The sequence below is a fragment of the Erythrolamprus reginae genome, chromosome 7, assembly GCF_031021105.1.
Source record: "Erythrolamprus reginae isolate rEryReg1 chromosome 7, rEryReg1.hap1, whole genome shotgun sequence".
In the NCBI taxonomy this organism is placed as follows: domain Eukaryota; kingdom Metazoa; phylum Chordata; class Lepidosauria; order Squamata; family Dipsadidae; genus Erythrolamprus; species Erythrolamprus reginae.
Genome location: NC_091956.1, coordinates 73,368,797 through 73,394,508, shown reverse-complemented (window position 1 = coordinate 73,394,508; position 25,712 = coordinate 73,368,797). Strand labels below are relative to the sequence as shown.

Here is a 25,712-nt window from a genome sequence, read left to right as displayed (position 1 = left end):
CTTGTCGTGGTAGTGGGGCTTGTGTGCTTCAATGAAGCTGAGAGTTGTGCCGGTGGTAGTGTAAACTACTGGTAGGTCTAACCTTGCCAGAGAGGTCAAAGCAGAGGAGCCAGACTAAACGTACCTAACCCATTTAAGCTAATGGAGAGACAAAACAAAAAGAAGTCCATACTGGCTCGGTCGTCGCCCAGGATAAAAAGGACCGCGGTGGCTGCTGTGGAACCTGGGCAGCCATTGACAAATGAGCTACAGCAGGGTTCCCCAAACTTTTTACACAGGGGGCCAGTTTACTGTCCCTCAGACTGTTGGAGGGCCGGACTATAAAAAAACCCTATGAACAAATCCCTATGCACACTGCACAAATCTTATTTAAAGTAAAAAGCAAAATAGGAACAAATACAATATTTAAAATAAAGAAGTAATTAAATAATTAAGTAATAAAGTAATTTATACTTCTTTATTAACAAGTAAATTTAAACTTAAATCAACAAACTCCCTCCATTTCTCCTTCCTTCCCTCCCTCCCTCCTTCCTCTCCATTTGTCTCTTCCCTCTCTCTTTTCTTCCTTCTCTCTCATTTGCTTCATTTTCCTCTCCCTCATTTTCTCTCCCTCATTTTCTCATTTTTCTCTTTTCCCTCTCTCTCTCTCACTCTTTCCATCTATCCCCCTTTCTCTCTTCCTCTCTATCTCTCCCTCTTTCTCTCTCTCTTTCTTTCTCTGTCCCTCTCTCTCTTTCTTTCTCTCTTTCTTTCTCTCACTCATTCTCTTTCTCTCTCCCTCTTTGTATCTCTCCCTCTTTCTCTCTCTCCCTCTCTCTCTATCTCCCTCCTATCCTCCCCGCCCCTTGCCTCTGTACCGCCTCCTCGCTCAGCAGCAGACCGCGGTGAGTTGACAGGAGATTCGGGAGCTTATTATATCTATTGATAAAATCTCGTGGGCTGCCGCGGGCCGGATAAATTGCCTCAGCGGGCCGCATCTGGCCCCCGGGCCGTAGTTTGGGGACCGCTGAGCTACAGGAACAAAACAAACAAAGCTTACAAATCAAAAAGCGGCAGAAATTCTCAATGTCAGAGAACCGCACAATCATAAAGTGTTATTACAACTCGGAGCCTGAAAAACGTGGATATCAAAGACGGATGTACTTATTATTATTATTATTATTATTATTATTATTATTATTATTATTATTATTTAGATTTGTATGCTGCCCCTCTCCATAGCACCAAGACTTTATCTGCCAGAATTTTTTGGCATGCTTTTTCCTTTTTCTCCAAGGGCTCCGTCCCTCCCCTCCCTCTGCTCCCTTTAGCCAGGCACTGACCCTTTGCTTCCTGATGAAAAGTTCTCCCTAAGATGAAAGTAATCCTTATCTACATTCAAAAGGCTGAACTGACAGAAGAACTCTTCAAGATTTTAATATATAGTTTCCCTTAAAACCTCAGCCAGAATGTATATGGGGATCTTTTTTTTATAGACAGCTGCTACCTGGGGATGAGGAAGCTAACTCTCCCACCAGAAACATAGAAGACTGACGGCAGAAAAAGACCTCATGGTCCATCTAGTCTGCCCTTATACTATTTCCTGTATTTTATCTTACAATGGATATATGTTTATCCCAGGCATGTTTAAATTCAGTTACTGTGGATTTACCAACCACGTCTGCTGGAAATTTGTTCCAAGGATCTACTACTCTTTCAGTAAAATAATATTTTCTCACGTTGCTTTTGATCTTTCCCCCAACTAACTTCAGATTGTGTCCCCTTGTTCTTGTGTTCACTTTCCTATTAAAAACACTTCCTTCCTGAACCTTATTTCACCCTTTAACATATTTAAATGTTTCGATCATGTCCCACCTTTTCCTTCTGTCCTCAAGACTATACAGATTGAGTTCATTAAGTCTTTCCTGATACGTTTTATGCTTAAGACCTTCCACCATTCTTGTAGCCCGTCTTTGGACCCGTTCAATTTTGTCAATATCTTTTTGTAGGTGAGGTCTCCAGAACTGAACACAGTATTCCAAATGTGGTCTCACTAGCAATTTGGTCTCACCAGCAATTTGAACTAATCCATTCTTGAAAATTCTCCCTTGCACTGCAATGAAAACCCAGTTGCAATATTTATGTAAGTGTTTGTGAGAATGTGATAAGAACATAAGAGCATAAGAAGAGCTCTGCTGAATCAGGCCAAAGCCCATCGAGTGGAGCATTCTGTGTCACACAGTGGCCTACCAATTGTATATGGGGATCTTGAGCAGAAAGAGAAGGCAAAACCCTCCCCTTCCCTTGACCCCCAACAAATGGTACTCAAGGGAATCCTGCTTGCCTCAACCAACATAGAGGCGGCACATGGACATCTGTTTCAATAACGACCGATACACTTGGCATCCATGAATCTGTCTAATCCTGCCTTGAAGCTATCAAGGCTGACAGCTGTCACGACCTCTTCTGGAAGTGAATTCCATAAACCAACGACCTTCTGATGTTTACATACAAGTAGTCCTCCACATATAATCACAATTAGGAGCAGAATTTTGGTCACTAAGTGATACAATCATTAAGTACTCACTATATAACCAGTATCAATTTTACAACCAATTTTTAAACTACAAATTAAACGAACCTGGCTTCCGCAATTGACTATTCAAAAACTAGCTTGAAAAATTGCAAATCACTCCAAGATGCTGCAGCTGTTATAAATGGAAGATGTTTGGCAAACACTCAAATTGAGATCACATGACCAAGGAGGTGGTGGAACGGTCATAACTTCAACAACAGATTGTGGATCATCTTTGAACATTAAGTGAATACAGTGATCCCCCGGTTATTGCGTTCCCGACCATTGCGAACAGGCTAATTTGCGATTTTTCAACCTGGAAGTCAAAACACCATCTGCGCATGCGTGCCCTTTTTTCTATGGGCACGCATGCGCAGATGGCGCCGGGCAGATCAGCTGCTGGGCGGCTTCCCTGGGTCTTCCCCCTCTTGCTGGCGGGAGGGCGAAGCCCCCCCCCAGCACCCGCTCGCCCGCCGTTCGCCCGGCCACCCGCCGTTCGCCGCTCGCCCGCCCTTCGCCCGGCCACCCGCCCTTCGCCCGCCCTTCGCCGCTCGCCTGCCCTTCGCCCTTCGCCCGGGAAGTTCGCCAGGAGGCAGCGGAGAAGCGGCGCGCCTGTTTTAAAAGATCGGAGCTGGCCTGGGGGGGCTTTCCAGCAACCCCCGAGCCCCCAACCCGGGCTTGGGGGTTGCTGGAAAGCCCCCCCAGGCCGGCTCCGATCGTTTTAAAACAGGCGCGCCGCTTCTCCGCTGACTCCTAAAGCGGGGAAGTTCGCCAGGAGTCAGCGGAGAAGCGGCGCGCCTGTTTTAAAACGATCGGAGCCGGCCTGGGGGGGCTTTCCAGCAACCCCCAAGCCCCCAACCCGGGATCGGGGGTTGCTGGAAAGCCCCCCCAGGCCGGCTCCGATCTTTTAAAACAGGCGCGCCGCTTCTCCGCTGACTCCTAAGGCGGGGAAGTTCGCCAGGAGTCAGCGGAGAAGCGGCGCGCCTGTTTTAAAACGATCGGAGCCGGCCTGGGGGATCGGAGCCGGCCTGGGGGGATCGGAGCCGGCCTGGGGGGGCTTTCCCTTTCAGGGCGGGCGAGCGGCAGGCGCGGCAGCAGCGAGGAGTTTGCGTGGGCGGCGGGGAAACCCCAATCTTCGGCTCCTCGCTGCTGGGAAGTAAAAACACCATCTGCGCATGTGCAGATGGTGTTTTTACTTCCGCAGCGTTACTTTGCGAAAACCCGCTCGTTGCGGGGGGTCCTGGAACGGAACCCTCGCAATGATCGGGGGATCACTGTAGTTGTAAATCGAAGCCTAGCTATATCTGGGCAGGAAAGTACACTAAAACCTGTATATTCATAGAATAATCTCCCAGATGTCTCTATCCCCATCATAGGGATGCCCCCTCTAGACAAGTTCAGTCCATTCCTTGACCCTTGCCTAGCAGTAACTATTAAAATATTTCATTAAAATACCACAGCCCAATATTTAAAAATTAGGAATAATCAGGACTCAGTGCCAATTTTAAAGTCAGAATATTTATTTATTTATTTTGTCCAATACAAAATACACATTGAAGAGAATAGATATGTAATAATATAAATAAAGAAAATAATAGAAGAAAAGATATAAAAGTATAGGTGAACAGATTTGAAAGGAAGAAAAGATAAATGAGATAAGGAGAGACAATTGGACAGGGGACGGAAGGCACACTGGTGCACTTATGCACGCCCCTTACTGACCTCTAAGGAACCTGGAGAGGTCAATCGTGGATAGTCTAAGGGAAAAATGTTGGGGGTTAGGGGTTGACACTACTGAGTCAGGTAATGAGTTCTACGCTTCGACAACTCGGTTGCTAAAGTCATATTTTTTACAGTCAAGTTTGGAGCGGTTAATATTAAGTTTGAATCTGTTGCGTGCTCTTGTGTTGTTGCGATTGAAGCTGAAGTAGTCATTGACAGGTTGAACGTTGCAGCATATGATCTAGGGATGCCCCCTCTAGACAAGTTCAGTTCATTCCTTGACCCTTGCCTAGCAGTAACTATTAAAATGTTTCAATAAAATACCAGAGCCCAATATTTAAAAATTAGGAATAATCAGGACTCAGTGCCAATTTTAAAGTCAGAATAATGTTTACGCATGCAAGGAAACAAACAAACAATCCCTCTCTTTTTTCATTCTTTCTCTCTCACTCAAGTGTTCACATCTTCTCTTCAGAAAACATGTCTCTACAATCTGATCATGATAAAGTGGCAGCAGAGCGCACGGGCGTGCTATTGTGCATGCATGAGTGTCCACACTCACAATTCAATGCCTGGGGAGGGCGAAAACAGCTCAGAGTCCCTCTGGAACCTGGAAATGGCCTATTTCTCAAATTGTGGTGGGCCTAGTAGGCTCGTGTTTTGCCCTCCCCAGGCTCCAAAGCTTCCCTGAGGCTCTCTGCAAGCCAAAAACACCCTCCCAGAGCCTCTGCATGAGCCAAAAATCAGCTGGCTGGCACACACATGCACGTTGGAGCTGAGCTAGGACAACAGTTCATGTGCCAGCAGATAAGGCTCCGTGTGCCACCTGTGGCAACCGTGCCATAGGTTTGCCATCACTGTTCTAGGCCCTTGCAATGTGGTATGACTTGAGGTTCAGGTCTTTCACCACTGTACATGTACATGAAACTACTGGGTGAGATCATTGAATGGCAAGGAGTGCCAATACCCAGTTATGTTACTCCACCCATGGCTGAGCAGGTGATGCTATTTCAGAACTGACCCAGTGCCTAGATGCTGTATAGGTCTGGATGTGGACAAACCAGCTCTAACTCAATCCAAGCAAGACAGAGTGGCTTTGGGTTTTAGCTCTCCTGGGAATGGTGATGTGTTTTCTTTGAGTATCAATAGGAGAACACTATCCAGACACAACAGGTACACAATATTATTATTATTATTATTATTATTATTATTATTATTATTTATTGGATTTGTATGCCGCCCCTCTCTGTAGAGTCGGGGCGGCTAACAACAAAGATAAAAACAACATGTAACAATCCAATACTAAAACAACTAAAAAACCATTATTATAAAACCAAACATACACGCAAACATACCATGCATAAATTGTAAGGCCTAGGGGGAAGGAATATCTCAGTTCCCCCATGCCTGACAGCAGAGGTGGGTTTTAAGGAGCTTACGAAAGGCGAGGAGGGTGGGGGCAATTCTAATCTCTGGGGGGAGCTGGTTCCAGAGGGCTGGGGCCGCCACAGAGAAGGCTCTTCCCCTGGGTCCCACCAAACAACATTGTTTAGTTGACGGGACTCAGAGAAGGCCCACTCTGTGGGACCTAATCGGTCACTGGGATTCGTGATCCTTCCACATGTTGTGGTTGTTGTGGTGATCCTTCCACAGTTGTGGAGGATCAGGTGGCAGATATGGCAAGGGGCTTGTTCAGATACATCTTATGAACATCCTATTGGACTATTGCAATGTGCTCTTCATGGGGCTACTCTTAAAAACCATACCTGGAACTTCTATCTGGTCCAGAATGTGGTGGTGTAGAGTGTTTTGGGTTCCTCTCAGTTTGCTCATAAGAATATAACATAATGCTCATATCACATCCCTGTTACATAAACTACACTGACTTTCCAGTTTTTTCATCAGGTAATTAAAGGTGCTAATTGTCTTCTTTAAGGCCTTTTAAAGCTGCTAATTATCTTCAAGACCTTACTTGTAGGATTGTCTCTCCCATTCCATGCTAGGTCAGGTAGGGTCCCTTTCCTTAGTGGGACCTATGAAATACATCTTTCTGTAGGATCTGTGGTCATGTAGAACACCTTTCCCCCCTGGAATCTGATAAGCCCCCACCCTTTCAATCTTCTTGAAACTCATAAGGGTTGGTTTTTCACCTAATGAAAAACCTCACCTTATAAGTTGCAGTTGGAGTCTGAGAATTGCATTGCTTCAAGGATTAGACGCCATATTTTAATGTTTGTTTATTATCATTGTCGTGAGCCACATAGAACTGTGTTTCATAAAACTGTAAGACCAGTCTTTAGTTTATATTCTTTAGTTGCAGAATATAAACGTGTTTCTTCACCTAGCAAAATCTGAGAAGAACCTTCCTCCATAGAAAAAGTACCTATCAGCCAGTCTTCTTCTCAATCCGCAGTCTGCATTGGTTGCCAATCAGTTTCCGGTCACAATTCAAAGGGTTGGTTATGACCTATAAAGCCCTTCATGGCACCGGGCCAGATTATTTCAGGGACCGCCTTCTGCCGCACGAATCCCAGCGACCAGTTAGGTCCCACAGAGTGGGCCTTCTCCGGGTCCCGTCAACTAAACAATGTCGGTTGGCGGGGCCCAGGGGAAGAGCCTTCTCTGTGGCGGCCCCGGCCCTCTGGAACCAACTCCCCCCAGAGATTAGAATAGCTCCCACCCTCCTTGCCTTTCATAAGCTCCTCAAAACCCACCTCTGCCATCAGGCATGGGGGAACTAAGATATTCTTTCCCCCTAGGCTTCTACAATTTATGCATGGTATGTTTGTATGTATGATTGGTTTTATAACAAGGGTTTTTAGCTGTTTTAGTATTGGAATTTTACATTCTGTTTTTATCACTGTTGTTAGCCGCCCCGAGTCCACGGCATACAAATCCAATTAATAATAATAATAATAATAATAATAATAATAATAATAATAATAATAGTAATAATAATAATCTGCAGTATGTACTTAACAGAATAGTGTGAAAGTTCATTGTTACACCTATTGCACCTTCATTACAGTAAGTTTTCTTCTTCTCACAAATACAACTTATATTGTAATCAATTCATTAATTAAACTCTTGGAGCCTTGATTTAGACCATATCTTCAATTTTAATAAACAAAAATAATCATTTATTTTTTCCTTTTGGAAGGTTGGGTATAATGTTCTAACTTTTCCTATGAGAATACTCTCAGTTAGGAATTTAAAGTATCACTAGAGTCTGTGATTTATTCTCTTTTAGAAACAGAATAAATAAGAAAGGATGATGATGATGATGATGATGATGATGATGATGATGATGATGATTATTATTATTATTATTATTATTATTATTTATTGGATTTCTATGCTGCCCCTCTCCGGAGACTCGGGGCGGCTAACAACAATAATAAAACAGTATACAAAATAATCCAATAGTAAAAACGATTAAAAACCCATTAATATAAAAACCAAACAGACATACAGACATACCATGCATAAAATTGTAAAGGCCTTGGAGAAAAGAGTATCTCAGTCCCCCCATGCCTGACAGCAGAGGTGGGTTTTAAGTAGCTTACAAAAGGCAAGGAGGGTGGGGGCAATTCTAATCTCTGGGGGGAGTTGGTTCCAGAGGGCCGGGGCCGCCACAGAGAAGGCTCTTCCCTTGGGTCCCGCCAAGCGGCATTGTTTAGTTGACGGGACCCGAAGAAGACCCACTCTGTGGGACCTAACTGGTCACTGGGATTCGTGCAGCAGAAGGCGGTCCCTGAGATAATCTGGTCCGGTGCCATGAAGGGCTTTATAGGTCATAACCAACACTTTGAATTGTGACCGGAAACTGATCGGCAACCAATGCAGACTGCGGAGTGTTGTTGTAACATGTCACTGGATTGTCACTGACCAAGCACAGCAGCCATTTTTCTCAGACTGCTACTGTACAATATAAATACTTTCTAAAAAGTCCTATTGCAAGTTCTATTTTAGCCTCCAAAGTTCAATATTTCAGAAACAGGCTGAAACATTAATTATAGGAGACATTGTGGTACAGTATTACAGGCTAATTCATCTTACTGCCAGGAGTTTGATCCTAGCAAGCTCAAAGTTGTCTTAGCTTTCCATCCTTCCAAGGTTGGTAAAATGAGGCCCAGATTGTTGGGCAATATGCAGATTCTGTGAACCACTTAGGGCTGTAAAGCACTGTGAAGCGATACACAAGTCTAAGTGCTATTGTTATAGTTAAAGACAAAGTTGAGCTATGTTTTTCAATAACCGTGCAGAATGCAGCTGCGAGAGCAATCATGGGCTTCCCAAGATATGCCCATGTTACACCAACACTCTGCAGTCTGCATTGGTTGCCGATCAATTTCCGGGCACAATTCAAAGTGTTGGTTATGACCTATAAAGCCCTTCATGGCATCGGACCAGAATACCTCCGGGACCGCCTTCTGCCGCACGAATCCCAGCGACCGGTTAGGTCCCACAGAGTTGGCCTTCTCCGGGTCCCATCGACTAAACAATGTCGTTTGGCGGGACCCAGGAGAAGAGCCTTCTCTGTGGTGGCCCCGACCCTCTGGAACCAGCTCCCCCCGGAGATCAGAACTTCCCCCATCCTCCTTGCCTTTCGTAAAGTTCTTAAGACCCATCTCTGCCGTCAAGCATGGGGGAACTGACACATCTCCTCCGGGCCTATACAGTTTATACATGGAATGTTTGTGTGTTTGTTTGCTTTTAATAATGGGGTTTTTAGTGTTTTTTAAATTATTAGATTTCTTCTTACATTGTTCTTGTTATTGTTGTGAGCCGCCCCGAGTCTACGGAGAGGGGCGGCATACAAATCTAATAAATAAATAAATAAAACCCCATAACTAGCTGAGTTAGTTCAACACATTAAATATAATGTATGGCTTACAAATCACAATAATTTCCAACCAGAGAAATGCTAAGTCAATGAAATATTATTAGGACATTTCTTTAGATAGAATTATTGTGAGCCAAGATTCATTCTGAATATGTTGCACTAAGTCAGCCAATTATGCAACAATTTTATAGGTTAGTTCTTACATTACAATTGAAATATTAATCTCGGACATTAACACCCTCGAAAATGACCAAACATGCTTCACCAGAAGAGCCCTTCACCACCACTCGAAACAGAATAGCCTGTGAAACTAGATTTTCAATCCTGAATCTCAAAAGATTAGAACTACAACGCCTCAAACACGATTTAAGTATTGCCCACTAGATCATATGTTGCAATGTCCTCCCTGTCAATGACTACTTCAGCTTCAACCACAACAACACAAGAGCACACAATAGATTCAAACTGAATATTAACCGTTCCAAACTTAACTGTAAAAAATACAACTTTAGTAATCGAGTTGTCAAAGCGTGGAACTTATTACCTGACTTCGTAGTGTCATCCCCTAACCCCCAACATTTTACCTTGAGACTATCCATGGTTGACCTCTCCAGATTCCTAAGAGATCAGTAAGGGGCGTGCGTAAGTGCACCATCCGTCCCCTGTCCTATTTGTCTCTCCTATACTTCTTTATACGTATATCTTTTAATCCTTTCCTATATTTTTCTTCTATTCTCTCATTGATATATTGTATCCCTATATCTTTCCTTCTATCCTTCATTGATACTTTCTACTATGAGTATATCCTTTGTAACCTTCATCATGTTTTGTACAAAGTAAATAAATAAAAATAAAATAAAAAATAAACAATGAATCAGTCCACATAATATCAATATAGCTTTCCTATCTGATGTTTTGGTAACATGAGAGACATAGAAACATAGAAGTCTGACGGCAGAAAAAGACCTCATGATTCAATTCAATTCAATTCAATTTATTGGATTTATATGCCGCCCCTCTCCGAAAACTCGGGGCGGCTAACAACAGTCATGAACAATATACATGAATAATATACAGTAAAAAAAAAGTCCAATACTAAAAACTAACTTAAGACCCCTTAATGTATAAAACCAGCATACGTACACACATACCATACATACAGTTGTATCAGCCTAGGGGGAGAAGAAGTCTTAATTCCCCCATGCCTGGCGGCAGAGGTGGGTTTTGAGTAGCTTACGAAAGGCAAGGAGGGTAGGGGCAGTTCTAATCTCTGGGGGGAGTTGGTTCCAGAGGGCCGGGGCCGCCACAGAGAAGGCTCTTCTCCTGGGTCCCGCCAAGTGGCATTGTTTCATTGACGGGACCCGGAGAAGACCCACTCTGTGGGACCTAACTGGCCGCTGGGATTCGTGCGGCAGACGGCGGTCTCGGAGATATTCTGGTCCGATGCCATGAAGGGCTTTAAAGGTCATAACCAACACTTTGAATTGTGACCGGAAACTGATCGGCAACCAATGCAGACTGCGGAGTGTTGGTGTGACATGGGCATATTTAGGAAAGCCCATGATTGCTCTCGCAGCTGCATTCTGCACGATCTGAAGTTTCCGAACACTTTTCAAAGGTAGCCCCATGTAGAGAGCGTTACAGTAGTCGAACCTCGAGGTGATGAGGGCATGAGTGACTGTGAGCAGTGACTCCTGGTCCAAATAGGGTCGCAACTGATGCACCAGGCGAACCTGGGCGAACGCCCCCCTCGCCACAGCTGAAAGATGTTTCTCTAATGTGAGCTGTGGATCGAGGAGGACGCCCAAGTTGCGAACCCTCTCTGAGGGGGTCAATGTTTCTCCCCCCAGGGTAATGGACGGACAGATGGAATTGTCCTTGGGAGGCAAGACCCACAGCCACTCCGTCTTGTCTGGATTGAATTTGAGTTTGTTGACACCCATCCAGGCCCCAACAGCCTCCAGGCACCGGCACATCACTTCCACTGCTTCGCTGACTGGACATGGGGTGGAGATGTATAACTGGGTATCATCGGCATATTGATGATACCTCACCCCATGCCCTTGGATGATCTCACCCAGCGGTTTCATGTAGATGTTAAATAGCAGGGGGGAGAGGACCGACCCCTGAGGCACCCCACAAGGGAGAAACCTAGAGGTCGACCTCTGACCCCCCACTAACACCGACTGCGACCGACCGGAGAGGTAGGAGGAGAACCACTGAAGGACAGTGCCCCTCACTCCCAACCCCTCCAGCCGGCGCAGAAGGATACCATGGTCGATGGTATCGAAAGCCGCTGAGAGGTCAAGAAGCACCAGGACAGAGGACAAGCCCCTGTCCCAGGCCCGCCAGAAATCATCCATCAACGCGACCAAAGCAGTTTCCGTGCTGTAGCCGGGCCTGAATCCAGACTGCTGAGGACCTAGATAATCGGCTTCTTCCAAGGACCGCTGGAGTTGGAGTGCCACCACCTTCTCAACAACCTTCCCCATAAAGGGAAGGTTGGAGACTGGACGGTAGTTATTAAGCACGGCTGGGTCCAGGGAAGGCTTCTTGAGGAGGGGGCGCACAAGTGCCTCCTTATAAAGGGCCGGAAAGGACCCCCTCCCCAAGGAGGCGTTGACAATCTCCTGGGCCCAGCTCCGTGTCACCTCTCGACCGGCCGAAACCAACCAAGAGGGACACGGATCCAGTGAACAGGTGGTGGAACTCACAGCTCCAATGGCCTTGTCCACTTCATCAGGTGTCACCAAGTCAAACTCCTCCCAGACAGATGGACAAAGACGTTTAGCCCCAGTCACCTCGACTGACTCGTTGTGATCCATCTAGTCTGCCCTTATACTATTTTTTGTATTTTATCTTAGGATGGATATATGTTTATCCCAGGCATGTTTAAATTCACTGTGTTACTGTGGATTTACCAACCACGTCTGCTGGAAGTTTGTTCCAAGGATCTACTACTCTTTCAGTAAAATAATATTTTCTCATGTTGCTTTTGATCTTTCCCCCAACTAACTTCAGATTGTGTCCCCTTGTTCTTGTGTTCACTTTCCTATTAAAAACACTTCCCTCCTGAACCTTATTTAATGTCAATACCTATAATTCCCTAGACAACACAGTCAATTCCATGCTAGGTCAGGTAGGGTCCCTTCCCTTAGTGGGACCTATGAAGTACCTCTTTCTGTAGGATCTGTGGTCATGTGGAACACTTTCCCCCTGGAATCTGATAAGCCCCAAGCCTTTCAACCTTGAAACCCATTAAAGGCTGGTTTTTCTACGTGATGTTTTGGTAACATCAGAGACATTTAATGTCAATACTTATAATTCCTTAGACAACACAGTCAACTGACATAATATTATGTGACATTTATAGACCTAATCTACAATAAAGTATTTTGATAGTATTTACTAAACTCAATTAAAATCTCTTAGATATCTCTCTCTTAATATGTAGTGGTGGAAAGTTTGTACATATGTCAATATCAGTGTACTTATACATTAATTTTTGATGTCTCTTTCAGTCTTAATCAAAGTATGAGCTTAAACCATATTGATTCCTTTGCAATTTTAATAATTAATTGCTATATGGAGGGGCCTTTGAGCGGCCACATGTATGATTGTAATGGAATGAATGGGGGATGACTATTTTTTAAAAATTGGAGTTTTTAGATTAGATTTAGATTAGTTTTAATGTTTGGGTTTCTTACATGTTCTTTTTGTATTTATTCCTATTTTGTAAGCCGCCCTGAGTCTAGGGAGAAGGGAGGCCTAGAAATCCAATCAATCAATCAATCAATCAATCAATCAATCAATCAATACTTTCCTTTTTTTAAAAAAAGTTTACTTCTAGGATTAGAAGGGCTCTGCTCATTCTTATATGCTTAAACATGCCTTTTCTAAGAACCCACACAATTTTTAAAAATTATGCTTTGCACCCAATCTTGGATGCTTTCCCCAAACCACATGATAACAGTTTCCTGAAGATGCAAATCCTGAGAAAACATCAGCAGAGGGTAAATAGTAAGTACAGTATTACTATTGTGTTGAAATAGAAAGCAGTGAAAGCTTTAAAAGGTACAGTGTAAACATATTAGCTTTTTAAAATATTTTACAGCTCCCATGAATGTTTATAGTAAAAATCTATGATAACACATTTGAGAATACATTGGGATTCCGGTCTCCCCTCTTTCCAAAATGGACTTTTTTGCTGTTTATCTTTTAAATGTACACATTTATCAAAAGTTGCATTACAGTGGTCCCTCGATTTTCGCGGGTTCGAACTTCGCGAAACGGCTATACCATGGTTTTTCAAAAATATTAATTAAAAAATACTTTGCTGTTTTTTCCCCTTTACCACGGTTTTTCCCGCCCGATGATGTCATATGTCATCACCAAACTTTAGTCCGCCTTTAATAAATATTTTTTTAAATAAACTTTAATAAATAAACATGGTGAGTAATAATCTAAATGGTTGCTAAGGGAATGAGAAATTGCAGTTTAGGGGTTTAAAGTGTTAAGGGAAGGCTTGTGATACTGTACATAGCCAAAAATAGTGTATTTACTTCCGCATCTCTACTTCGCGGAAATTCAACTTTCACGGGCGGTCTCGGAACACATCCCCTGCGAAAATCGAGGGAACACTGTATATGTATTTGGTAAAAGTGATTAAATCGATTTTAATGTTTAAGATATACAGTGATCCCTCGATTTTCGCGATCTCGTTCTTCGCGAAACGCTATATCGCGATTTTTCCCACCCGATGACGTCACTCTCTTCCTTCCTTTCTCATCTTTCTTTCTCTCTCTCTTTCTCTATCTTGCTTCTTCCTCTCTCACACTGTCTTCCTCCCTCTCTCATCTCTTTCTTTCCTTCTCTCTTTCTGTATCTCTCCCCCTCTTGCTGGCGGGCGGCGGGCGGGCGGCGGGCGGGCGAGCGGGGGCATCAGCGAGGAAGACCCAGGGAAGGTTCCTCCGGCCTCCCAGCAGCTGATCTGCTCGGCAGCGCAGCGAGGAGCCGAATCGGGGTTTTCCCTTTGCGTGGGCGGCGGGGAAACCCCGATCTTCGTCTGCTCGCTGCTGCTGCGCTGCCGAGCAGATCAGCTGCTGGGCGGCCGAAGGAACCTTCCCTGGGTCTTCCCCGCCGCCCACGCAAACTCCACCATCTGCGCATGCACGGCCATGAAAAAAGGGCGCGCATGCGCAGATGGTGTTTTTACTTCCGCAACCCTACATCGCGAAAAATCGATTATCGCGAGGGGTCTTGGAACGGAACCCTCACGATAATCGAGGGATCACTGTATCCACTTTCCTCCATATTATTAGAACCACACTGTGTTTAGTTGGAAAGCAAATTCAGGGAGCTTAAAGGAATCCAATCAGTTAGGATTGTCATTTTAATGTTAAAAAAGCAAGAGCCCAGCCTGGTTTATGAGGAGAGAAAAATTAAAAATAACAGTAAACTAAAATCCAGTATAAAAGCAGTACTTCTACAAAAGGATAAGCCTGATCTAACACTTAGTTAGTGCATAAGCATAAAGCCTTTTAAGTATTGCATTTTTAAAAGCCAAGTTTCACTTCAATAAGGCAAGAAATAAAAGGACATAAAGGAAAATATAAGTATAACTTTATAGGCAAGACTATCAACAAGACTCACTTGTCATATTCATATTCTATTTTATGTGAAAAAAAGGAAAGGGCAATTTCTAGAGAGCAAGACAAGGGCTGGTCTTTTTCTTAACTACAATTAAAATGACAAGAAAGAATGAAAACCCAGCCAGGTTTTTATTTTAAAATTATACTTGACTTGCACATCCTAGTGTTTAGGATTTATTTTGATTCTATGCTTGCTGGACAAGGCAACAACAAAACAATATCTACTATTTTCTAAGACAGATCTAAAAAGGAAAGATGAAATTGTGTTGCTAGTTTGTACTTGGGCCAGGCTGCAATTCAAGGCTACACAAACCTTTCCTTGATGGCCTTCTAATAAAGGAAACTAGAAAACAGAAACAATGCAGAAACAACTCAAGCCCTTTCCCTTCACATTCTAACCTGGAAATACCGTTGGAGAGTTTGTTTTCTGGCATCTCAATTCACAAAAGTTCACACTGATAACATTACTCTGTGTTTCTGAGATGTAGCAACAGGCAGTTCAAGGACAAAACTCTTTCTTTACTTTGCAAGGTCTAATAATTCCAATAGGCAGCCATAAAGAAGTCCCTCTGCACTCATGAGGACTAGAAACTTGTCCTTTTAGAAGGGATATACCTTCAAGTTTGTAAATACTTTGTTCAGCAGAAAACCTTAAATATAGTCCTAAAAAGATTATAGGGAGTATAATTCTAGTACTTGAAAGGCATGTTTTCCCCCTAAATGCCCAGTTACAGTATGGGTGCGCAATCTGATTATCACTTTAAAATTTGTGATGACAAGACATTTTTCATTAGTTAGTTTCATTAGTTAGTTTCATTAGTTAGTTTCATTAGTTAGTTTTTAGTTAGTTTCATTAGTTAGTTTTTAGTTAGTTTTTAGTTAGTTTTATTAGTTAGTTTCATTAGTTAGTTTTTAGTTAGTTTCATTAGTTAGTTTCATTAGTTAGTTTCATTAGTTAGTTTTCTGATAACTTGAAAAAGGCAACATTTTCTTAAATATAAAATGTCACTTTAGTTTAAAAAATTGAAGAGATATTTGGCTACTTCAACAAAATCTTCTATCTTTATGTTTTCAAGTGTCACAGAAGGCAGTAGAAAGTTACAGCCAAATTGCCCTAAACTAGCTGTTATTTGCCGTACATTACATTTAAATGAAGTTCATTTTGTTCTCAATCAGAATGACATTATATTACAAGATGCACAAGTAATTAAACCAGGTTCGCAGAAATGTGTTCCATCTAGCTCTGTTGTACAACAACCCCAATCATTGCTGATGAACAAGAATCATGGCTAGCTGAAACATAATGATAATGGCAACCCAGCATTTCTAGAAGGCAGGGTAGACAATTACAGTGGTACCTCTACCTACAAATGCCTCTACTTATGAACTTTTTTTAGATAAGAACCGTGTGTTCAAGATTTTTTTGCCTCTTCTCAAGAACCATTTTCCACTTACAAACCCAAGCCTCCGAAACTGTAACCGGAAAAGGCAGGGAGAAGCCTCCGTGGGGCCTCTCTAAGAATTTTCTGGGATGAAACAGGGCCGGAAAAAGTGGGGAGAAGCCTCCATAGGGCCTCTTTAGGAATCTCCTGGGAGGAGGCCGGAAAAGGTGGGGAGAAGCCTCTGTGGGGCCTCTCTAGGAATCTCCCGGGAGGAAACAGGGCCAAAAAAGGCGGGGAGAAGCCTCCGAGGGGCCTTTCTTGGAATCTCTTGGGAGTAGGGCCTCCACCCTCCATGTGGTTTCCCCAATTGCACACATTATTTGCTTTTACATTGATTCCTATGGGAAAAATTGCTTCGTCTTACAAACTTTTCTACTTAAGAACCTGATCATGGAATGAATTAAATTCGTAAGTAGAGGTACCACTGTATTACACAACTCATATCTTAGCAAATAGGCTGCCTTTAATAAAAATCCAAAAATAAAATGCTTCTTTCCATGTTCACGCTTACCTCTTGTTTGGAATCTTTAAACGACCTTCTTAAAGATCTGCTTCTAGGTTCTAATGGCGCAGGTTCTTCTTGCTGACCAAAGAATTCCTCAATTGTCTTTGTGTCAATCTGATAGTTCTGCTTAGCACCAACAGTCCAGATGTTGTTTTTACCACGGACTTGTTCTTCAGGGATGGTTTTCCAAAAGAAACTACGTATTCGCTTCTTCTTGCTCAGGTGGCCATGCCCATTCAACAGCTGGGATACTGAGGATCTGCTTAGGTTGGGAGGAGGAGGCGGCGGTGGCGGTGGTACCCCTACTGAGGATGGCAGTCCAGCTTCTATGGAAAAGCATAGTGGAGGAAGAGGTGGGGGTGGAGGGGGTTGCTCTTCCGGTCCGTTGTTATCGTCAATCATTAATCCAGCTTCGGCAGAAATTGCTCCATTTTCTTTATCATTGACCAAGGAGACACAATTCATAACATGCATTTTATAATCTCTCTCAGTGGAGAGACAGGCTTAGTTCTGTGGGTGTGCATAAAATGCTTAGCAGCTGAACAACATGTGACTTGCTCATCAAAATGTTGGTTTACCATCCGTCAATGAAATTCAAAAGGTCTGGTGTTTGCCCCTGAAATCTGTAACACAAAAACGAGACGAGGTCAATGCTTTTGAAAATATGAGAAAATATGAAGCACCAATTTGTAGACTACAGTAGTCCCTCGCCTATCGCTGGTGTTACGTTCCAGACCCGGCCGCGATAGGTGAAATCCGCGATGGGGAATTTATCGACTGATAGTACTTATTTAAGTATTTATATTGTAATTGTTTGGTAAGTTTTCATTGTTTTAAGTGTTTATAAACCCTTCCCACACAATATTAATTTTAGATACAGTATTTAAATACAGTATTTACAATTTTAGATATATTTTTTTTGAAAAACCTGCCGATCGAGTTCGGCGGGCTGTTTAAATCTGCCGATCGACTTCCTCAGAAACCCGTGAACCAGCGAAGATCCGCGAATGATTTTTCTCATTAATATTTCTTGAAAACCCGCGATGAAGTGAAGCCGCAGTAGGTGAAGCGCAGTATAGCGAGGGACTACTGTATATTCAAATGATTCCACCAATCCAGACATACCAATTACTAACTCCCTTTTATAACCCTTGTAATGCAACATACAACCTGAGCAAGCTTTGTAAACAACACAGTCAGAAGCCTCTGTTTATAACCGTGCCCAAAGTATTTAAAACTGAACTTCCTCTCTGTAGACCTAATTTAATGTCAACCTAAGAATAACCTCCAGGGCTGATCTATATCTCCAGTATGAAGACAAGGGGGCACACTCCGAGGTTAGTTGGGGGAAAGATCAGAAGCAACGTGAGAAAATATTATTTTACTGAAAGAGTAGTAGATGCTTGGGACAAACTCCCAGCAGTCGTGGTTGGCAACCCAACAGGATCAACACAGGCTTCAGAGGATAATCAGAACTGCAGAAAAAACAATTGCTGCCAACCTGCCTTCCATTGAGGACCTGTATACTGCCCGAGTCAAAAAGAGGGCGGGGAAAATATTTACTGACCCCTCGCATCCTGGACATAAACTGTTTCAACTCCTACCCTCAAAATGTCACTACAGAGCACTGCACACCAAGACAACTAGACACAAGAGTTTTTTCCCGAACACCATCACTCTACTAAACAAATAATTCCCTCAACACTCTCAGACTTTTTACTAAATCTGCACTTCTATTTCTACTAGTTTTTCTCATCATTCCTATCATCCTTTTCCTCCCACTTAGGACTGTATGACTGTAACTTGTTGCTTGTATCCTAAGATTTTTATTAATATTGATTGTTTCTTCATTGCTTATTTGACCCCTATGACAGTCATTAAGTTTTGTACCACATGATTCTTGACAAATGTATCTTTTTCTTTTATTTACGCTGAGAGCATATGCATCAATGATAAATTCTTTGTGTGTCCAATCACACTTGGCCAATAAAGAATTCCATTCTATTCTATTCAATGCAATTCAATTCTATTCTATTCTATTCTATTCTATATCCACAGTAACTGCATTTAAACATGCCTGGGATATATGCATCCTAAGATAAAATACAGGAAACAGTATAAGGGCAGACTAGATGGACCATGAGGTCTTTTTCTGCTGTCAATCTTCTAGGTTTCTATAGGATACTTCAGAGGTGAAATACTACCGGTTTGGCCCGGTCCATGAGTACCAATAGCGGCAGTTACCGGTGGTTCAGAAAACCAGTAGCACCCACCCGCCCACTCGCCTGGACGTTATTATTTTCATATTTTTAACTCTCCGTGCATGGACAAAGCTTTCTGCGCATGAACAGAGGGTGAAAATGCGTGTATGATGGGAGGGGGGGACATGTGCAAAGCATGTATTTCTGAATCAGTAGAGAAAATAGGAAGACAGGAATGGATGGTGTCATTCGTAGCCTATCGCCAAGAATCTCAAAAAGTGTTCCAAGTGCACTAAGTCTTCCGTCCCCTGTCCTATTGCTCTCCTATATCTCCTATACCTTTCTTCTATTCCTATATCTCTCCTTCTATTCTTTCAGTGATATGTTCTTTTACTATACCTTCTTTTCTATTCTTTCTTAGATATATTTTACTATGAGTATCTCCTTCATCATGCATTTTACTATGTGTATATAGATATATACCCACTAAAACCCTCATTGTGTATTGGACAAAATAAATAAATAAATACATCAAAAATAGTGCTTTTTTTTCATCTCCAAATGAAACAAGCCAGTCCTCTTGCTACACTTCATTTCATCTTACACAACTCCACTCCAGGTGGCTGGTGTGTGTTCTGGCAGGCAATTGCAGTAGTCCCCACTCTGTGACTTCAACGACCTTTTGTCTTGGGCTGCTTGGCTACATGCCATGAAATAATGGGTCTTTATTTTGTTTTTATATTTTGTTCCAGGTTTAATAGCGGAACGGTGAGATGCTGGCTATTTTTGCTTGTTTTTAACAGGTTCAGCAGAAGGATAAAAAACTGAAATCAGCAAGAATTTTGTTGTTTCCCCTTGAAGTCTAAGGGGACAGAGAGAAGGGCAAAACTGTTAATGCTCCCTCTCCCCCAGGTCTCTAAATAATAATAATAATAATAATAATAATAATAATAATAATAATATATAAGAACAGGCCATTAGAACAAATGCTGTCAAAGCCAGAATTGAAAAATCAACAGACGATCCAAAGTGCAGACTCTGTAAAGAAACAGATGAAACAATCGATCACATACTCAGCCGCTGCAAAAAGATTGCACAGACTGACTACAAGCATAGACACGATGCTGTGGCACAGATGATCCACTGGAACTTGTGCCGGAACTACCATTTACCAGTGGCAAAGAACTGGTGGGATCATAAGCCCGAAAAAGTGGTCGAAAATGAGCAAGCCAAACTACTGTGGGACTTCCGTCTTCAGACTGACCGAATTCTGAAGCATAACACACGAGACATTGTGATCGTGGAGAAAAAGAAAGTATGGATCATTGACATCGCAACCCCAGGAGACAGCAGAATTGAGGAGAAGCAGCTAGAGAAATTAGTGAAATACGAAGATCTAAAAACCGAGCTGCAACAACTCTAGCATAAGCCAGTGAAAGTGGTCCCAATGGTACTTGGCACACTGGGTGCAGTACCAAAGGATCTCAGAGGACATTTGAAAACCATTGGAATTGACAAAATCTCCATCTGTCAATTGCAAAAGGCCGCTTTACTGGGATCGGCAAACATAATTCGCCGCTACATCACGCAGTCCTAGGTGCTTGGGAAGCGCCCGACTGGTGATGAAATACGAAATCCAGCATAGTGATCTCGTTTGCTGTGTTGTACTGACATAATAATAATAATAATAATAATAATAATAATAATAATAATAATAATAATAATATAATAGATTTGTATGCCGCCCCTCTCCGAAGACTCGGGGCGGCTCACAGCAATAATAAAAACAATGTTTTTATGTAAATAACAATTTAAATACCTGCTTGTAGAAGGGAGAGCAATTGGCACATATTTTGCAAGTATGGGAAGGAAAGAAAGATGCAGGATTAACTGTGGTCCAGAAAGAACATCAGGTCACCACCGTGAGCAAAGTTGAAGAAAGCCAGTTGAAATCCAGAAAAGGATTTCTTAAGCCAGCTTCATTTATGCATGGGAGGCAAGTGAAGGCTAGAAAGGATTTAGATTGAGCCAATGTAAAACATTTGATTTAGGCTTCTGGCCAATCAATCACACCAATATTTAAAATCTTATTTGGGCTGCATCACAAGGTTTGGTATGAGATGACTACTTTACATTAAACCTGTTACCATTAATTCAGTAACTGTCAGACTACATAGCAACATATGCTTTACTTATTATCTTAGTGATAAAAGAAAACAATAGCTGACTTGGTATAGCTTGTTAAACTATATTATAAATAATTTTGACTTATTGTAGACTATATTATTATGGCTAAGCAATCTTTCACTGATACAACACATAATTCTACCTTCTACTTGCATGGTACCAAACAACTCATTCAATTATAACATATTTTTATTATTTTGGTAAGCTTTGAATTTTATGCTAAGCTTTTTTGAAGTACAGTGGTACTTCTACTTACAAACTTAATTCGTTCCATGACCAGGTTCTTAAGTAGAAAGGTTTGTAAGAGGAAGCAATTTTTCCCATAGGAATCAATGTAAAAGCAAATAATGCGTGTGATTGGGGAAACCACAGGGAGGGTGTAGGCTCTGTTTCTTCCCGGGAGATTCCTAAAGAGGCACCATGGAGGCTTCTCCCTGCCTTTTCCGCCCCTGTTTCCTCCAGGAAATTCCTAGAGAGGCCCCACGGAGGCTTCTCCCTGCCTTTTCTGTCCCTGTTTCTTCCAGGAAATTCCTAAAGAGGCCCCACGGAGGTTTCTCCCTGTCTTTTCCGGTTACAGTTTCGGAGGCTCGGGTGGAAAATGGTTCTTGAGAAGAGGCAAAAAAAATCTTGAACACCCGGTTCTTATCTAGAAAAGTTCCTAAGTAGAGGCATTCTTAGGTAGAGGTATCACTGTATGTTTATTGACGACAATTATGCATGTGCACTACCAATACATTCTCTACATTTGATAAATTAATTCTCTACCTGCTCTTTGATATGAATATTTTATATCTTATATCAGAATAGAAAAATTAAATGTGAGCAATCCAGATTAAAATCAGTTTACTAAACAGTTTTGTGATGACACAGTATGTTTATTGTTAAGCATGCTACGTAAACCAATATATTGATTTTAATCAGAACCATTTAATTATTTTAATTCTTAATTTTTTTATGCTGACTATCTCCCACATAAGGCGGTTTTGGATATTTTAATTAACCAATCATGATTAATAAAATGCCTTTATTAATTAATAAACCACTAACCAATTTGTTTCATATATCACATTAAATCAAACCAATGAACCATCATGGTTTATTGTGATCTGTACATTCAGTCATATATTTTTTCTAGACTGGTAGTTGTGTGGAGTACAAAAATTATCTTTAAAGCATTTATTCTGTGCGTATGTGCAGTACCATAAATTGTAATCACTAAAATTAATATAAACTTTTACTGAATTATCATCTTTTAAGGAACTTGAACATTAAATATCACAGTTGAAGCAATTTTTAAATGATTGATAAATATCTCAAATTCAGTTTAGTTTTACATCTCAACTATATTACAGAATTTGAAAATATAAAGTACGTACATTTGTTTTCCAAATATGTCAGAACATCATTTTTTTGTTGTTTTTGCAGTACAGATAGATATTTTAAGTTGGACTGTTTGGGTTAGTATTATAGCAAGCATAAACAATGAAAAGGAAGAGAGAAGATGCATAACTACGTAAATCTGCAAAGCTAAATATTTACATAGGCAAACCAGTATGTCCAGATTATCTAATACTAGGATGATAGGTATTTTAAAAGCTGGAAGAGCCACTGTATAATTGCATTTTTATTATCAGTAAATAAATACAACATAGACAGCAACTATTTTAGATATCACTTTTTGAAATACAGTTTTCAAAATCTAAGTTAAAAACTCCTGACCTAGACCTCATTCTTGGTCAGGGCAGTGTTTCTCAACCTTGGCAACTTGAAGATATTTGGACTTCAACTCCCAGAATTCCCCATCCAGCATCCGCTGGCTGGGGAATTCTGGGAGTTGAAGTCCAAATATCTTCAAGTTGCCAAGGTTGGGAAACACTGCATTAAGGGCTACACATGAGTTGTGTTTGACCTCAGGGACTGAGTGGGCATTGACCAAAGGATGGGCCAGCTCAATTTCCTGTAGCCCTATGCCAGCAGAAACAGAGCTTGGGCTCCATTTTCACTGTCAGAGCCACCACTGGCAGGGCTCTGCTTTTGGCTGCAATGGCCTCCTGCAACCAGTAGTGGGCTGCTGCCCCCACGAGGGTGTGTGTGTGACTCAGTGGGGGTAGTAAGTTTATGCACTATGTATTGAATGCTTAATAGTTTATTTTATTGTCCTTCCTTCTCTAGTACCTTAATATAATCCTTAATTACTAATTACTACTAATAACAATAATTAAATAGCATGTTTTCCTCCATAAATGCTTTAATCGTTTTAATCATCTAGAACTGAACTTTTATAGCAATTAAAGAAAATTGAGCTACTTGCCTAATCTGTTATCGTACTGAACCTTGTGGGTTCAGTACAAAAACTTAAAATGATTGCCATACAAATCTTTTGAATGAATAAACAAACACATGAATGTTGATTTCAAGCTCTATACAGTACTCATTTAGGCAACATCAATTTGGAGAAAGCTCCCATATCAGAAGAAAGGGAAAAGAAATTGCTGGGATAATTTTCGATATTGATAGAAAAAGAGAAATGTATTAAAGATCTATAAGGCAGCATTATAGGATGGTGTAATAAAATTATTCTTGTGGTGGACGTAGTTTGACTGAGTAATTAATTTGATTTGCTGTTGTCCCTATCTCAGTATCTGCCAATAATAAAGCTAGAGGCCAATAAAAAACAAATTTTTGAATAGAAGAGTTAGCAAGAGAGAGTAATATGGCTTTCTTTCAATTAAGTCAAAATATGTGTCTTTTAGCTGGGATTAATGCTTAGGTTTTTACATGTTTCTTTTAATCTTTAATAGAAGTGTACTTTGAAGACTTGACTACAACTTTATGGTGTGTGTATAAATTATGTAGTATCCATAATTCTGTATGTGTCACAGCATATTATTGCAAGAAAAAGCTCTGCTGAATCCAATATGTATAAATCTTTACTTTGCTAAATCTCAGAGCACTTATAAAATGTATTAGACTTTATGGAGTACTGAAACGAATTGAAGTTCCTACATGCCTCGTTCCTAAATTGGCTGTATAATTTGATATTGTACCATTAGGCTTCAATCCTAAACTCTCAATTCCTTAATCTTTTCTTTTTACCATATACTGTACTGAGAGCAGAAATGGTCTCTTGTCTTTTAAAAGATGACTCATCAATATATTCCACTCATATACTGACACTTATTTTTTCCTAAATAATTTTCTGCGTACTATTTTAGGATTTTGATATTTTTTCAAAAGCTTTGTTATATTGTTTACAAACAACACTGTAATTTAGATATCCCCGTTATAAGACATTTTCCTATTAATCATTTGAATCCAGCTAGGCTTTGCTGTAAGCACTTTTAAAAGAACATCTATTCACTTAGAACAGAGGTGTCAAATTCAAGGCTTGCGGTGCTTAAATTTTGCCCACAGGGCCACCCTGGAAACAGCAAAGAACCGCATTGCTGTTTCCAGGGTGCCACAGCTCGCAGTGCCTCTGCTAGCAAAAATGGAGTTCAGGAGGGCTGTGTGTGGCCCTCTTGAGATCTGTTTTCATTAATAGAGGGTTGCAGGGAGTGAAGGGTTGCCAAAAATTTTACTGGCTTATTTTGTGGGTGTGTCTTGATGGTCATGTGACCAGGTAGGAGTGGCTTACCGACCAAGACAAATTTTCAAATACCGGTAGGTGCTTGGACCCTTTTTCAGTTGATTCTACAGAGGAATCATTGAGTCTGTCATCTGCACCTCTATAACTGTCTGGTTTGGTGCTGCAACCCAACAGGACCGACACAGACTTCAGAGGATAATCAGAATTGCAGAAAAAACAATTGCTGCCAATCTGCCTTCCATTGAGGGCCTGTATACTGCACGAGTCAAAAAGAGGGCGGGTAAAATATTTACTGACCCCTCACATCCTGGACACAAATTGTTTCAACTCCTACCCTCAAAATGTTGCTACAGAGCACTACACACCAAGACAACTACACACAAGAACAGTTTTTTCCCGAACTCCATCACTCTACTAAACAAATAATTCCCTCAACACTGTCAGCCTTTATACTAAATCTGCACTTCTATTCTACTAGTTTTTCTCATCATTCCTATCACCCATTTCCTCCCATGTTGACTGTATGACTGTAACTTGTTGCGTATATCCTAAGATTTTTATTAATATTGCTTCTTCATTGCTTATTTGACCCCTATGACAATCATTAAGTGTTGTACCATATGATTCTTGACAAATGTATATTTTATTTTATGTACGTTGGGAGCATATGCACCAAGACAAATTCCTTGTGTGTCCAATCACACTTGGCCAATAAAAATTCTATTCTATTAAGTCACATTATTTGAATAGCCACAAAAAGGACAAATATGATAAGACAGCATTATTTGCTGAGGAGCATAGTACCAATCTTAAAACACAACTCTGGCTGGTTCACAATATAGGATGAACAAAACAGGAAAGCCTCCAGCACCTGTAGATGGGGGGAAATGGCCCAACTGAACTTCCGGTAGGTCTGTTGGGCCATTTTTCGCCCTCCCCAGGCTTCAGGAAAGCCTCCTGAAGCCTGAAGATGGCAAAACACGTCCCAATGGGCCTACCGGAAGTTCATTTACAA

General features: G+C 41.5%; 1 protein-coding gene across 1 annotated transcript in view; it reads right to left on the bottom strand.

Annotated features, from left to right (window-relative positions):
* The window catches only part of FHDC1 (FH2 domain containing 1), an 81,757-nt gene that overhangs the window by 43,939 nt on the left and 12,106 nt on the right, over positions 1 to 25,712 (bottom strand). The window contains exon 2 of the mRNA XM_070757832.1: positions 16,727 to 17,343. Within this exon, the coding sequence (XP_070613933.1) occupies positions 16,727 to 17,194 (468 nt within the window). The 5' untranslated portion in view covers positions 17,195 to 17,343. The remainder of the gene's footprint in view (positions 1 to 16,726; positions 17,344 to 25,712) is intronic.